General features: G+C 30.0%; 2 protein-coding genes across 4 annotated transcripts; both read right to left on the bottom strand.

The window, feature by feature from the left end:
* Positions 1–208: 208 nt before the first annotated feature.
* Positions 209–2,202, bottom strand: LOC132804281 (chaperone protein dnaJ 15-like). Of its 3 annotated transcripts, none has more exons than XR_009639416.1 (4): positions 2,140–2,202; positions 1,745–1,849; positions 1,533–1,583; positions 209–790 (listed from the first exon to the last, which is right to left on the bottom strand). XR_009639416.1 is itself a non-coding variant. In XM_060818457.1 (3 exons), exons 1-3 carry the CDS (start codon positions 1,976–1,978, stop codon positions 1,482–1,484), a joined length of 261 nt encoding a protein of 86 aa, XP_060674440.1. In that variant the 5' UTR covers positions 1,979–2,125; the 3' UTR covers positions 1,321–1,481. The 3 variants fall into 3 exon arrangements, 1 of the variants encoding a protein (XP_060674440.1); XR_009639415.1 differs by lacking the exon at positions 2,140–2,202 and adding an exon at positions 1,925–2,114; XM_060818457.1 differs by lacking the exons at positions 209–790; positions 2,140–2,202 and adding an exon at positions 1,925–2,125 and having other exon boundaries at positions 1,321–1,583.
* A 5,248-nt stretch (positions 2,203–7,450) lies between these two features.
* On the bottom strand, positions 7,451–12,767 carry LOC107430476 (uncharacterized). Its single transcript, XM_060818270.1, has 3 exons — positions 9,476–12,767; positions 8,911–9,050; positions 7,451–7,681 (listed from the first exon to the last, which is right to left on the bottom strand). The coding sequence occupies exon 1, from the start codon at positions 12,590–12,592 to the stop codon at positions 11,396–11,398; it is 1,197 nt and encodes a 398-aa protein (XP_060674253.1). The 5' UTR covers positions 12,593–12,767; the 3' UTR covers positions 7,451–7,681; positions 8,911–9,050; positions 9,476–11,395.
* Between the last annotated feature and the right edge of the window lie 2,601 nt (positions 12,768–15,368).

The raw sequence follows: 15,368 nt of genomic DNA, 5'->3' as shown, positions 1-15,368 counted from the left end.
GATAACTTAATAATGAAATTGGATCCTTACACATCATATTGACACGAGAATCAAGTACAAAAACTAAAAACAAAATCTGAATATGGAAGAAATTGGATCCTTTCACAAATATGGAAGTTTCCTTTTTTTTTTTTTTCTTTTTTGTTTATTACATTTTGGTATCTTTTTTTCTATGAAAATCCAGCTGAACACAACTCTATAATTCCTATGTTCCAAGATTATGTATAAGATTCGAAACATATTGGATACAAAGTCCTACAAGGTAGCAGACACGGCAAGACTTTGCTGGCATACCTCATGCTGAACCAGAATCCTGATATCCCAAACAAAAATATATAAAAGAAAGAAAAAATTTGTGAAAAATTAAGTGAAAATTCAAACTCCAATGCCTGTTATCAACTGGCCCAGCGTGAAGGATTCTTTTCACATATACCAGGTTAGGCCATCTGCCTCTGTGCTAATAAGCCTTTGCAATTCAAATTTTTTTATGATGCTGAAGAATGATGCCTAAAATTCACACAGCAGCATGCATCTCTAGCCGTCTTCGTGCTAAGATTTTCAAATTTGTTCAGAATGCTTTGAAGCAACCTGTGTGTCCACCGTTCTTGTGTCATGCTTTCTCTTGCTTCGTCTCTTTGATCTAGATGTGCGGGTCTTTGTAAGATGCTTTACAGCATGCTCTTGGATGCCCAACACTACATTTTCATTGGTAGGGAGTTCAGGAGGGGCATCAGGCCATGGTGTGCGTTTTGATGGTACATTGACCTCCAGAGGAGGATCAATTATCCATCTGTAAAGAGACCACACTAATGTCAAATGCATGTGCATAGGAAGAGATTCTGCTAAATGAATTTTAATTAAATAGGCAATTGACTGTCATGATTTTTGTGTGTCAATGATATATATTGAAATTTAGATGGCTTGATGAGGGGTGGGGGGAAAAAAAGCATTTCCATATGACAAAATTATTGACTAAAGGTAAAGATTTGCTGAACCAAAGTAAAATAAAAAGAAGCATGCTACATAAAATCATAGTACAATTATATAAGTCAATTGTTTAAAGGATTGTAGTCAAATTGCAAGTAAGAAAGCCCTTGGGAATGAGGTCAGAGGACTGAACAGAAATACATTGAAATGCCACACCAATACCACTTGACCACTTGAAACAATGCAATGACATTCACTTGAAAAGAGAAGTTGAGCATCATTGTCACATTCACAGGTAGGTTACTAATTTTAAGTTCTACCCATGTGTGATATTCAAAATCACAATTTCACAGCCACAATTTATGCTTTGAAAATAAATTAGAGATGCATAGTACTTAGAAATTGAAGGATATAACAGCAGAAAGTTTAACATGACAAGAGTATTACAAAACATTTCTACCAATTGTATATGATCATTGGCACTGTTGACTCCATCTATGCTTCAAATTTTTTAAACAACCATGACAGCTTTCAGAATGCAAAAATCATATGCACTATAAAATGGAAAATGGATTGGAGACACAATAGGAAAGAAGATATGGTACCTGTAGGGCCAAACCATAACCGCCATTCACATCTTGCTCGAAATAAAGTAACTGGAAAATAAAGCAATTAGATTATAAATTTAATGTCACATCAGCAACACAAAAGAAAATGCAGATGCAGAGAGAGAGAGAGAGAGAGAGAGAGAGAGAGTTCATAGTCATCAAACATGGTATATAAACAATTTAAATGCAAAAATATGAAATATACATACCTTAAATTTGCTTTGTGCATTTGAAGTAACTCTTACTACAATACCACACTCGGCTTGTTGCTCGTTGATCGTAACACCAAAGAAATGAGCATTTTGCTTATCCACCTGCAACAAAACAAAATCAAGCAAACGGAAAATTCCAGAAAGAATGAAAGTCCATGATAACAAAAATGAAAGCACCTTTCCACTAACTGATGACAGAATGGAATGTATCCCTAGTTGGCTGTACTTCATCCAGCATCATATCATCATACATATCTCTCAGCAAGAAATGCCTACCACCACCGTTATTAAAAAAAAAAAAAAAAAAACAGAACATAACTTTCACAATTTCTCCCAAAAAAAAAAATTCCCAAAACCACTAAAAGAAAATCAAAATTAGAGCTGTTGCCTACCTGTTGCTTCTGCTTCTGCTCCTAGGGCTCTCTAAAATCCTGCAGTTTTCTCTCTGAGTCGCCTTTTCACCATCTCCTTCAAAACGCGCAGTCTCCACGCTTACAATCCGGCCGATTCATGAAAGGAAACAGAGGGCTCCTAAGGTCTGGTTATGGATAAAGAGATGGAGGGGAAAAGTCGAAGAAAGGAAAGAAAAAAATATTAAAAAAAAAAAACATAAAGGTATTTTGGGATTTTAAAAAATTGGAGGGGTAGATCAAAAAAGAAATGAATTAAGAGGACAAAATTCATAAAGCTCGGTCCTATGGGAGTATTGGGCTAAATTCCCCCCAGCAAAATGGTCGAGTGGTAGTTTGATGGGCTGAGACAGTCTAGCCTTTAACTATACAAGCAAGATGGTGGACTGGTAGTTATTAATTTAAGAGTAAATGTGATGGTTTAACAATAAAACAAAACAAGGCAAATTATTTATTAATTTAAGACAATTTGATTTTTTTTTTTTTTAATGGGTTGTTTTCAGATAGCGAAAATAATCTTACAGTATGGGGTTCCAAAATTTAATAATTTTGAAAAAAATGTTTCTTTAGTTAAAAAGTAAAATAGAATAGTACACAAGTTGGTTTGTTTAAATATCTTATTATAATTTAATCATTTTTTTTTTTTGGTAAAAGTAAAAATAATGTTGGATTATGGGTTCTAAAAGTTTCATAATGTTGCATTATGAGTTTTTATTTTTTATTTTTTTTAAGTTGAATAATTTTGAACAGAACATTTCTTTAGTTAAAAGAAAAAAATAGGTACACAAGCAGGTTGTTCTAATATAACTCATTTAGCAGTTGTTTTCAAAACTTGGTATATTTAGTATTTTACTAGTAGAGTTTTATAACATAATAAGAGCTATCATCAACAAAGCTGTTTGGGGGGATATATGCAAAAAGATAAGCAAATTTAATAAGAGCTATGATCGATATAGTTATTATCAACCAGCGTTTAACATGCCAAAATGACAAATTTTTTGCTTCATGGATGCATCTGGTGTAGAGAGCAGAGAGCTAAAAGGGAAAGACCTTGGAATCCCCAAGAAACACATTGAAACCCGATCACGGCTACTAATCGGTAATATGATTTGAACCAATAACACTTTTTATATAGGTGTAGACTTTTTATAATAAACTTCCATCCAGTAAATTCACAAAAGGACCAAAAAAAATAAAAAAATAAAAAATAAGAGCACTTATAGGAACTATATAGTTCACAAAGAATATCTCCAAAAATTTTATAAGAAACTTCTCGATCATTTAATTAGATGTTTTTGTGAGATCCTTCACAAGCTTCGCCACTTATCCTGCATAAGATACAATAGATATAAACAAATGATCAGGAACGATATGCAAAAGATGTTATTTGTAGTCAAATAGCATTGACATATAACATACAATGAAATGAATACCTATTTTTGGTAATCCATTTATCTCGAATACACAGATTAGAAGAAATATAAGAATGAAAATAAAATACTAACATCTAAGCCTATCATGTAACAAGTATACATTTCTAAGAAGTTCTACCATCACCATTCACTGGTAACTTCAATTGGGTAAAATTTGTCAAAAGAAAAAATGAAAACAAACACTAACACGAAAATTCAAGACAGTGGCTTCCTAATTTTGACTCCAATACATCCTAATTACCCATAAAATCCACAAATTTCTTGTCTTGTTTGCATTCTAAGAAATTATAGTACTCTACTATTTATCCATACAAGTCTGCACCAATTCCACATACCTTTCCCATTAAAACAAGAGGCTTATCCAAAACTTTTTCATGTACACAAATTACAACAAATCATAAATTTTTGATAAGCAAGCCCATGATCATCTTCCTTGTTTTCATATCCTTGAAAAGTAACACTTTGTTACCATATCATCAATTTTATATATGACGGTGCGTCAAAGATTCTCATGCTGTGAGATCATTGACAGATGGGTTTATTCATCCATTTTAATTCCAAGACTGCTTATATTTTATTGTATTGGTAGAAAAATTAAAGAGATGTGTCATTGGATTTCCATTTTGAACACACTAACATCCATAAACATATGGAAAATAACTCTAAGTTGAATCAATTCAGCTTTTTTTTTTTTTTTTTTCCCCTCTTAAAAAATATAAAATTAAAAAAAAGAAGGTGAAAACTGAAAACAAAGCAAACCCATTTTTGGCCATTGTCCATTTAAAGCATCAAAGCAAAAGATTCAAAGTAAGAGAGAGAGAGAGTATCTGGGAATGAAAAAGAGTGTTACATGAGGTGGAGGAGATTAGAGATGGACTGTACTGCCTGATTGGCAACCATAGCCTTTGCTATATTTCCATCTTTGCTTGATGAGATCGCCATTTTTACTCCAAACTTTTTGGGTCTCACATAACACCTGAACGAACCAGAGGAGTAAAGTAAGGGATTCAAGTTTTTTATTTCAAAGCACATTAATTCTGGACCCACTTTGACACGGCCCGCTAAAGATCACCTCATTCTTTTTTTACTTTTACACACAATTTATATGTACACTCCACAATGAAATTTGGTAAAAATATATAGATGTCCACATTGTAACTGACTGTATATAGAACATATATATATATATATATATAATACACTTTTCGATGGCTTAAGAGAAAATTTTGAAATTTCCAATATATATTATATTTTGATGTGACCCATTATGGAAAAAAAAAAATTTATGAGTTCAGGCTTAATATATATATATATGTATTTTAATTTGGCAAATAATTATGTTATTCATAATTTGAAAATCTTTCCAAACCAAATGTTAGGTTATCATTTTCTAAGGTTTACTATTTTATCATTAGTTTAAAAAGTTTACCAACAATATAAAATAAAAGAAAAAGAAAATTACAGAAGTTTAACAATTTATTATAATTTATTAGCCGTTTATTTTTAATGTTTTATAATATTATTTAGTAATCTTTTTTATAAATTAGGGATGTAAGAATTCATCACCTAATTTTAAATCCAAAATTTAAAATTTTCAACAATAATCATTATAAATTGGATTGTCTCAAAAGACAATCTTATTAAAAATAAACCAGATAAAAAAGTTATTTGGCACATTATTAGTTTTAGAGTGGTCTAAAACTTTTTTTTTCTTTTTTTCCTTTTTTTTTTTTTGTTTGTAAAAACGTCATATATTAGTTTTAACATTAAAGTTACATTTGGACTATTTTTAAAAATTAAGAATTAGTAATTTCTAGAATATATATTCCTATTATTTAGTTTGATAGAAAAAAAAATTATATAAAACGAAAAAAATCAGCGTAAAAAAAAAAAAAAAAAACACGTAAAATAACTTGTTTTGTATTTTTTTATTTTAAAAAATACAGATTCTAAACTTTTTAGAATCTTTTCATAATTTTTCGTTGTTTTACTCTTCATCAATTCCTTTTGGGGTTTTTGTTGGGAAGGTGCCAGTGGACAAATGGTAGTCTTTGGGTATGCTACTTTGGGTTCATGGTCAAATCCCCGTTTCTTTCTGGGGGAGGAAAAGTCTTCTGTAGCAGCCCCTATCAAGGCCTTAAGGGTAGAAGCGCTTTGCGAGAAAACCATATATTATTCCTTTATAATAGAGCTGCTATATATAAACTGCAGAACATAATACTCTTCAGTGAATTACTAACGCTATATTAATTGTTATATTAATTGCTATGTTTTATAATATTCAAACATCCAATATTTTTTTAAACTTCTATTCTATATTCTTCTCTCCAATCATATGAATTATGAAAAAGTCAATAGCTAAGATCACGACAAGTACTCCAAATTTGATTATATATATTACATGTGAAACTTTTCAGGATATTATCACAATTTATTCAGACAAAATTACTATAAAGTATAATAAGTTTTTAATTATGTTTTCCTTTTCTTCTGTTAAAAGGTAGTTTAGATCTGTATGACTACAACTGTTTTATGTTAATGCACCATGTGTGTTTTCCTTATTAAAGTTATATAGACTTGGTTTTGCAATAAGTTATATCCAAATTTCTCCTATTGCTACTTTTCCTATTTAGAATGATATTTTCATCCTTGTTTTACTACTTTCTTTTCTTCTTCTTTTTTCTGAATTATTACATTAAGATTTCAATCCAGTTCTTATTATGTGGGATAGCACAACATGTCAACTAAACCCATAAAGAAGGATTGGTTTGAGGGTTGGACAATTAGATCATACATATAGTCTCTTGGAGCACTTTTTGTTATGGTTAGAATTCAGCAAGAACTTGCAACTGAGATAGAAACCTTTAGGTGAAAACTGAGACATGAATTAGTACGACTATTTTAACCATTTTTACTAGCTGTTGGCAAAGAAAATTGATGATGGTTTTCTCAATAATTACCTTGTAACTAGTACTGCACCAAATCCATCCCTTTCCAAGCTTATTTGTAGTAGAAAAATTGCTTGATGTAGCTGTAATCATGAAAATATTCTGCACTGATCAACTTCTTATGGCGCTTTACGTTCACGAGGAACAAGTCGAGGCATACATAGAAAGGCATTTCAAAAGGATAAGTTGGTACTATACGATCAAATTCATGACTTTGGAATATTGGAAAAACTGTATAGAAATTGCGAAAAGAAATCATTGTATATGTAAAATACTTCTGTCATTCATTGTATATGTTAACTTGTATGTATAAATAGTAGTGTTTTTCGCAAGTTACAGAATTGCAACTTTGATTACAATTTAAGATGTCTTTTCTTCTCTTATTCTTAGTTATATTTAAAATATATTTATTTAAAATGATTTAAATTAATGTTTTTTGGAAAAATAATATAATACATGTTCTAATATTCTATTTTTAATCCAATCGAAGTGCACCTTGAAAACCAATATATTATTTATCCAGTTTTTTAAAAGAAACACCAATATATAGTACAAGTCTGAAATAATGTAATCCAATCATTTCAAAATGATGATGCAATTCAGTTTTGCAAAAACTTTTTGGATACTAAATCTACCAACATACAACAACCATTGCCTAGATTATAAGGATCAATGTGGAACTTTTCAACCATGCATGACAACTCTAAATTGAGATTCATACAAAAGGTAGTAAAAACATATACTATTTATTTCTAGCAAATTATATATATACTACATACCTTGCTTTTCTAATAGTAGTGTTATTCATAAGGGCATCTCCAAGGGCATCTCCAAGGGCATTGCATTTTCCCATTGCAATGCCAAAAAATAGCATAGTTGAGGTTTATGTCTTGTCCAATGGCAAACTGCAAAAAAGGTCAATTGCATTTTTTAATATACAAAGAAAAAAATACTCTTAAGTTTCATGTCAGTACCAGCACCATCAAATTTACAGAAGATCACATTCACCTGTTATTGAAGTTAGAGTCGCACTTTTGCTACACACATTTAAATGACGCCTTGATATTAGTTCTCCACTATCAACTACCACACAATTCACCAAATAACTTGTCTTGGACTTCACTGCTAAAGATATCATTCCACCTAGCACAGAAAGGGATAACAACTCCTCATATCTCCAGACTAGTGAATTTTAACTAAATAACACAGAAATTGATAACTTCATTAAAAAAAAAAAGAAGGGAAAAAATTAAAAAAAAAAAGGGTCTTCACAAACTTTAAGAACCCATGTGAAGTAAAGATTTACTGAGAAGCACACTAGCTGAAAATATAATAGATTTGTCACATTGCACCAATTTTATCAACTATGCAGGGGGAAAAAAAATTGTGACTCAATTAGCTGGAAAGTTGACCATAGGGTGGCCATTCAGATTAACTGAATCACAAAATCAACCACTGAAAAACAAAAAGTAGTAAGTGCAACGAAAAAACCTAATCAAATCCAAGAAGAACACTCAATGACAGCATAGCTTGGTTCTTGCATAACTAAACATTTTTCCAACATCTTTAGGTCAACAATACACAAGGTTAATATAAAACTAAAGTTCTTTAGATGGCTTCTTCCTGCCAACTTCAAGTAAGTATGCTAATGTCTTAAAAGGAAAAAATGGATAAGATGATCTAAACACTGTTATAATTGTCTATACACTAGTGGAACTGCATACAATGAATGTCTTTAGTTCTCTTTCTTTTTACATGTTCAACAATTGAATAACTTCCCTCTATATGCATAATTTTCAACTTCATATACATAATAGAACCTGTCTCAGATACAGTAAAGAAACAAGATATGCACCTGACTCAGATAGGGAAAAGAAACAAGATATGCACCAATTTAGGATATTAGAAAGGGCAATCTTGCTTACCATCAACCAATAATATATCACCAACCTCCACATCGTTCACAAAATCATCACATTTTACACTAACAGTATCTTCTGTGCTGACTCCTCTTTTGATTGTAAAATTGAATTATTTTCCCTTGTGGAGTGTGATTGGTTGAGGTACATCTCCACTTCTAACCTCAGGACCCCACATTAAGAAATTGACTAAACTCATGATTGGAAATAAAATAGATATGATTGGAAAATCTCACTTCCATTATCAATAGAAAGGAAGTATAAACTAGAGAGAAAACGCAAGAATGAAAACACAACAATATTTTAAGAAACTGAAGATGGAACGCCAGAATGAAAACACAACAATATTTTAAGAAACTGAAGATGGACTGAATTATAACCAGTAAGCTAACTAAACCAACAAACTAAAGTGTAACAGAAACTGACTACAATGATATAAAATTTGAAACTTACTATTTAGAAAGAAAGCAGTAACATGTTGAGAGCACAGAGCACAAGCAACATCGAAAACTTGGTGAAGGCTGCAGTAGCAATTATTACTCTTGTTGAGACTGTCAGCAGCATAACCATCAATGTCCATTTGCGCAATATTGCTGTTCAAATGAGATTTCAAGCAAATAATTAAGAATTATTGAATCCAATGTCAACACATTGTAGCCCCCCAAAAAAAAAAAAACCCAAACAAACAACCAACCAAAAACAAAAGCACTAACTTAATTTTCTCAAGTTGGCAGGTCTCTTACACTTACTACATCTCATTTAAACAAAAAATAAACTTTCTTCTTCGAGGTACTACATTGAAACAGCAGACAGCTATTTGAATTACTCTCCTTTTGACAGTTTTATGAATTTTAATTCATGAAATGGTAGGCAATTAGCTGTTTAATTATCCAACCTTTCATTTGGATAACCACATTGAAATCACCTATACGTAACTCCAAAAATGCACAAAGTGATTGCTACCCAAAGCAAGCAACTTAAAAAGAAGTAAAAGGGTAATTGGACTCATCCAGCTTACCTTCAGTTCATGGCATCAATACTGTGAATTGAAACTATCTAACCAGGTCTTGTACACAATGTTGCAACTTGCAACCAATTTATACCCAAAATACTGCAAAATTGTGAGGAAGAAGATGAAGTCCTTAAACTTGTTTCAGACCAAACAAATGGAACACCAACTTGCCAGCAGCCTAGGACAACAAACTGGCAGAAGGCTCCACCTTTTTTGCTTACTGCATGCTGCTCAAAAATGGATTATCAACCTCCTCTTGCACAAAGACTTGACTACTCAAACAGATATCATCCATGTCCTGTGCCAAGTATAGAACTATCAGTCACTTCCACAATCAACATAAAATCAATAATCAATAACTAGTATGAATGGTCAAAATTTCTCAAAAACCAAGTTTGTGTTCCGACCATGGTCTTGGTCCGCAGTTTTTCTGTTTTGATTGATGGCTCAAAATCTTTTTTTCTTCTAGGTGAAATCAAATAAACCCTTGAAAACCTTATAGAATGAGTTTTTCTGGTTTCTTGTAATACTCCAGCCAAAATAGGAAAATACATTTTGTTGAGTTTTTGCTATCTCATAATGCAAGGTGGCAGACTCACAGTGCATCAATATAAAACTGCCTTAGACATATAGATCTAAACTACCTTCTAACAGAAGAAAAGGAAAACATAATTGAAAATAATTTAAAGACTTATTGAGTCAGAGTTATCAGAATAAGCTACCATAAAAAGCATCAATTCTACATAAAACATTTAAAAAGCTCACACTCACCAGGAATCACCTTAAAGATTTGTTATTCATAAGAAATTGATCCTTCACAAAGTGGCAGCTCAAGCTCTTGTATGCTTGATCATATAGGATCAGGAATAACAATTTAAATTTAGCCACATCAACAACATTCAAAGCCATGTCAGATCCGACCACTAGTGCACATATTAGCATCAAGCCATACTCACTCAGATTTATGACATAACATTGTTGAATTGTTCCATCATCATCATTTCATACATATCACCTTCATCGTTTGATTTCCACAATTTTTTCCATTTATCGTTGTTCCTTTCAAGTATCCACAGAGTATTACTTTAGTTATATGACAACATTAGAATAATATTACCATTAATAATAATGCTCAGAAACTTTCAAAGAAAGTAAAAAAAAGGAAACAGGTGCCTGAATCCAACGCTCATATCAAGGTCATAAAAGTATAAAACCTAGCACATAATCATTTAAAATTCCTTAGGCAACTTCTATTTTTTCACATGAGCATACACAGGAAGTTAACCATACTAAATATTAGCCTCTAAAAACTGTCACCTTGCAATGAAAATTGTAAACAAGCTCATAAAAAAGTCTTCTCCATTCACACACACACACACACACACAAACACATATTTGCATATGAATTATTCAAAATTTAGTAACTACAAATTAAACATGCTATCAACCGAAACAAAGAAGCCAACATAAGAACGTAAGAATTACCAACAAAGGGAGCAAAACTCAAAAAAGCACTGAAAAGATGATCTTCAAAATGAATTATTCATATTTAGTAGCACCAGAAGGTTCATAAATTATAATCAATTGGTGCAACCTCTAAAACCGATTACCAAGTTTTTCATGGTTAGGTTTACACTATTCCATCTCCGAAGTCATAAAACAATCCTGCTATATACTATCAGTGTAACAACTTCACTGCATCAAGTATGAAAAGAAGATAGCCTGGTCTTGGACTTCCACCCAAAAAAAACAAAAAAAACTAAAAAAAAAAAAAAGGCTTGATTTTTATATACATTCCAACTCAAAGCAAGAATAAAGTACCCACAAATACACATGGTCGTGGACTTCCAAAAAATAAAGGCTTGATTTTTATATACATTCCAACTCAAAGCAAGAATAAAGTACCCACAAATACACAAAACCTTGCTAAGCAGAAGCAGCCTTGATAGCTTTCTGCAATTCAGATTCCAAATCGCTAGCCTGAGTGGTAGGCTTCTTTGACTCTCTTCGCTCATTGTCTTCATTGACACTTTTCTTGCTCCTCCATCGTTCAAACTCACCAGAGCTCTCTCTTGTAGGCTGCAACACCTTCTCCTCACCACCATCACTCTCCCTTTGATAATGCCTTCCTGAAACTCCCAACTTTATCTGCTCCAAACTCTGTTTCATCTCCCTATTCTCTTTCTCCAAAAGCTCCAAATCTCTGCTCATCCAAAAACACATACCCTTCAACACTTCCATATCAGCCACATCACTCTCAGTTCCATCATTCTTCTTCTTCTTCTTCTTCTCCTCCTCCTTCACTTCCTCAACTCTCTCTATGCCAATCTTGTTCAAAGCCAAATATGGAAACTTGGTTCCCAAATTGGCAGGCAAATTCAGACCCCAGCGCATATTGACCACAACACTCTTGGTCACAGGCAATACAGTCCTTGCCATCACAGCAATTCCAGAGAAAACCCCATCATCTTTCCCTCCATTCTTCCAAGCAGACTGTCTCTCTGGCTCAAGCCCAGTTCCACTACTTGAGGTAACCCCATTTCTCTCCACAAAACCACTGTTCAAAAACCCATCTCTGCCACCACAAGGCTCCAATTTGAGCTCCTGCCAAACTGAAGATGGACCTTCAGGTGCAAACCCATCTCCAGACTCAACATTCAAATATGACCCAGAATCCAAAGTCACAGCATCATTGGAGTAAGACCCAGAAACCGGATTGTTATCAGGGTGTGAAAAGGTGGTTTTTTTCAGAGAAAAGTTGCCAAATTGAGGTTTGAAATGGAGAGAGAAAGTGGGATTTATTGGAGAAGGAGAGAATTGAGCAGTGAAAACAAGAGGAGAATTATTTGGGGAGCCAAAAAGGCCAAGCCCAGACTTGAGGGATATAGAGAAAGGATTGGAGGCTGTAGAGGTGGGAGAGTAGGAAAGCTTGAGGGAAGGACCAGAAGGGAAGCTGGAGGAGAAGGAGAAGGAAAGGTCAGGAGAAGGAGAGCTGGTGGTGGTGGAGATTGAAGTGAGAAAAGGTTGGTTGAACATGGTTATGGGTATCTTTGCCTTCAACAGTGGACTATGATGATGATGATTTTGGTCTTGGTCCTCCGGAAGCTTGAGAGAGAACTTCATCTTTTCTCTCTCTATTATATCTCAGCAGAAATCTCCCTGAAAGAATTATAAAGGCTGTTGATTACAGAGGAGAAGGAACATGATTCAAGTTCTCTCAAAGTTTTAAGAAAAAAGGATCCATCTTTTATGCGAAGACTTCCAATGTTAAGTCCCTCAAACTTGGTTGGAAAACCAGTCTTTTTCACTCGATAAAAGGATAAGAGAAAAAGGAAAAGCAGTACTCTTAGGCGTTTTTTTTTTTTTTTTTTTTTTTTTTTTTTTTAAAGGTTCTGTTTGAAGGTTAAAAATTATTTTATAAAAAATAAAAAATTTTAATAAAAATTAATAATTACTGGTCGATTAGAAAATGAATTGTTTAAAAAAAATTTAAATTTTAAATTTTTTTAAAAAAATTATTTTTTATTTTATATAAAAATTTAATAAATATTTAATATAGCTTAACGAATATTTAATATAATTTTTTTAGTTACAACTAAATATATATTAATTTTTTAATAAAAATTATTTTTTAAAAATATCTATTATATAAAATTTTATAATTTAAATTTTACTTTTATCGGTTATTCTAAATAGATTTTAATATTGACTCCATGTAATCTATACTATATGTTCTTACGATTTGATATACCTACAATTTAATAATTTTGAAAATAATTCATAATAATTAATTATATTTAAATAAAATAAAATTAATTAATTTTATTTAAATTAAATTAAATTAATTAATTATGTTATTTTTTAAAAATAAAGATTAAACTCTAAATTTATTATCAATTTTATAATTTTCATTAATATTATATGATAGTTTTGTAAAAATCTAACAATTTGGATATTTTTTTAATGGATGTGGGCATATCACTCTTAGTTCAATAAGAAAAATAAATAAAATATAATAAAAAAATAATAAAAATTACACAACCTGAATATAACAAAAATTAGATGATTATATTAATTTATGGAGAACAAATAATTTAAAAATTCTTAAATACCTTATAATAGAGAGGATTTTAAATATAAATTTAGTCAACTAAGTGAGATAATAAAAAATAATAATAATTTTTTTGATAATAAAAAAAATATTATAATAAAAATTAAATTAAAAAAAAGTATTATCCAATAGTTGTATACCTGATTGATTAAGTATTGAAAAATTACTTATTTCATTGTCTAATATAGGTGAAAATCTTTAAAAATTGATAAAAATACCAATATTATTTTAAATCAAGAATGAAAATTTTCTACAATTTCTAAAATTGAATCATTAGTCCGAATCAAATTTTTTGTTGAAAATTTTCTGCAATTTCTAAAATTAAATTATTAGTCCGAATCAAATTTTTTGTTTTGTTATTTGAATAATTTTAAAAATGATCATGTATGGTCACCACCTTTTTCAATCTAAATATTATGAATATAGTCTTATTTATGCCCTCATTTATTCAAGAAAAAAAGTTATTTATTTTTAAAATAAATAATTAGCCTTATTCAAGTTTTATTTTGTTCAAAAAAAATAATTATTATTTTAAAAGAGTATTATTTGCCTTATTCAGAATCCATGATTACATATCAGAAAATAAAATAGTTTTATTTAAGTTTTTTAAATTACATGATTAATTTTAAAATTTATTATTACTATTTAAAAATCATAATTTGGATGTTTGGGAGCAAAAAAACGTAACTTGGATATTTTGGACCAACATCCTTTAAAATATCTTTATGTTCATTTTTTTCATATTTAAAATCCAAATGAAATTAAATATAAATTAATTATAAATCGTAATATTAATTGTACATAAATGACCTTTAATTAATATTTATGAAGTAATTAGATTTTTTTAATTTATTAAGAGGAGAGTATTTGTCTATAATTTATTATTTTAATTTTTACTTGGTTAAAAAGATTGTTTTTAAAGTTTTAGGATTAATAATATTCTTTTTATGGATAAAAATTTTTAAATTTTAAATTTTAACACCTCAATATAATAAGTGATATTTTTATATGATCTTCTTTCATCGCCGACATTAAAAACTCATTATAATAATATATACAATTTAAAATTTGAATAGATTTGTATTGCCCATTTAAATTAATGATCTATTTATTATTGGTAAATAATATTCATAAATAATTTATATGAGTCAAATTTTTAAATTTAAAATCTAAAAAATTTAAAGTTTTAAATTAATAGGCATTCAATTTACATAGTTAATTTCATAATTTATGAAATAAAAAAATTATATAGGTTAAGACTTTTAAATTTTAAAGTTTAAAAATTCAAATTAATGACTAACTGATTTATACTTATGTAATGCCTATGTCATGCATGTATAAAGTAGTTTGTTTGATAAATTGTATAATATAATTCTTCTTATCAATTAAAAGATGGCATTTGTGTATATTTTTCATAATTTATTAATATTTTACTTTCTCATATGCAAAATATTTTTTCATAGTTTGTTATCGTATTTTTCACTTAATCAAGAGGATGTATTTTTAAAAGTAATGAAATATCTATATAAATGACAATTAATTAGTATTTAAGAAGTAATTGTATATATTATTAGATAAATAAACATAAGCAAATAAATTAATTTTTGATGTAAATAACTTTTATTTTTTCTTTTTACTTATGTTTAATTGCAATACCTATAACGCTTACTATAACTTTTAGTAGAGTATAAAAATAGCTCTTTTATTTTTTTCAAATATATTCATCATTATAATTTTTGCTTAGTTAAAATTTATGGTCATGTATAGAATTCAAGAAAATTGACATAT

This window comes from Ziziphus jujuba, chromosome 6, assembly GCF_031755915.1.
Source record: "Ziziphus jujuba cultivar Dongzao chromosome 6, ASM3175591v1".
NCBI lineage: Eukaryota > Viridiplantae > Streptophyta > Magnoliopsida > Rosales > Rhamnaceae > Ziziphus > Ziziphus jujuba.
The sequence above is the reverse complement of the archived record's forward strand: the minus strand, read 5'-3'. Positions and strand labels throughout refer to the sequence as shown.

What these genes read in the sequence shown, in the direction of transcription:
- LOC132804281 (XM_060818457.1), bottom strand. Translation starts at nt 1,978, where the DNA reads ATGAAGTACAGCCAACTAGGGATACATTCCATTCTGTCATCAGTTAGT. An exon ending in TGTCATCAGTTAGTGGAAAG is followed by an intron (nt 1,850 to 1,924) that starts GTGCTTTCATTT and finishes GTTTTGTTGCAG; the next exon opens with GTGGATAAGCAAAATGCTCA. An exon ending in ATGCACAAAGCAAATTTAAG is followed by an intron (nt 1,584 to 1,744) that starts GTATGTATATTT and finishes TTTATTTTCCAG; the next exon opens with TTACTTTATTTCGAGCAAGA.
- LOC107430476 (XM_060818270.1), bottom strand. Translation starts at nt 12,592, where the DNA reads ATGAAGTTCTCTCTCAAGCTTCCGGAGGACCAAGACCAAAATCATCAT.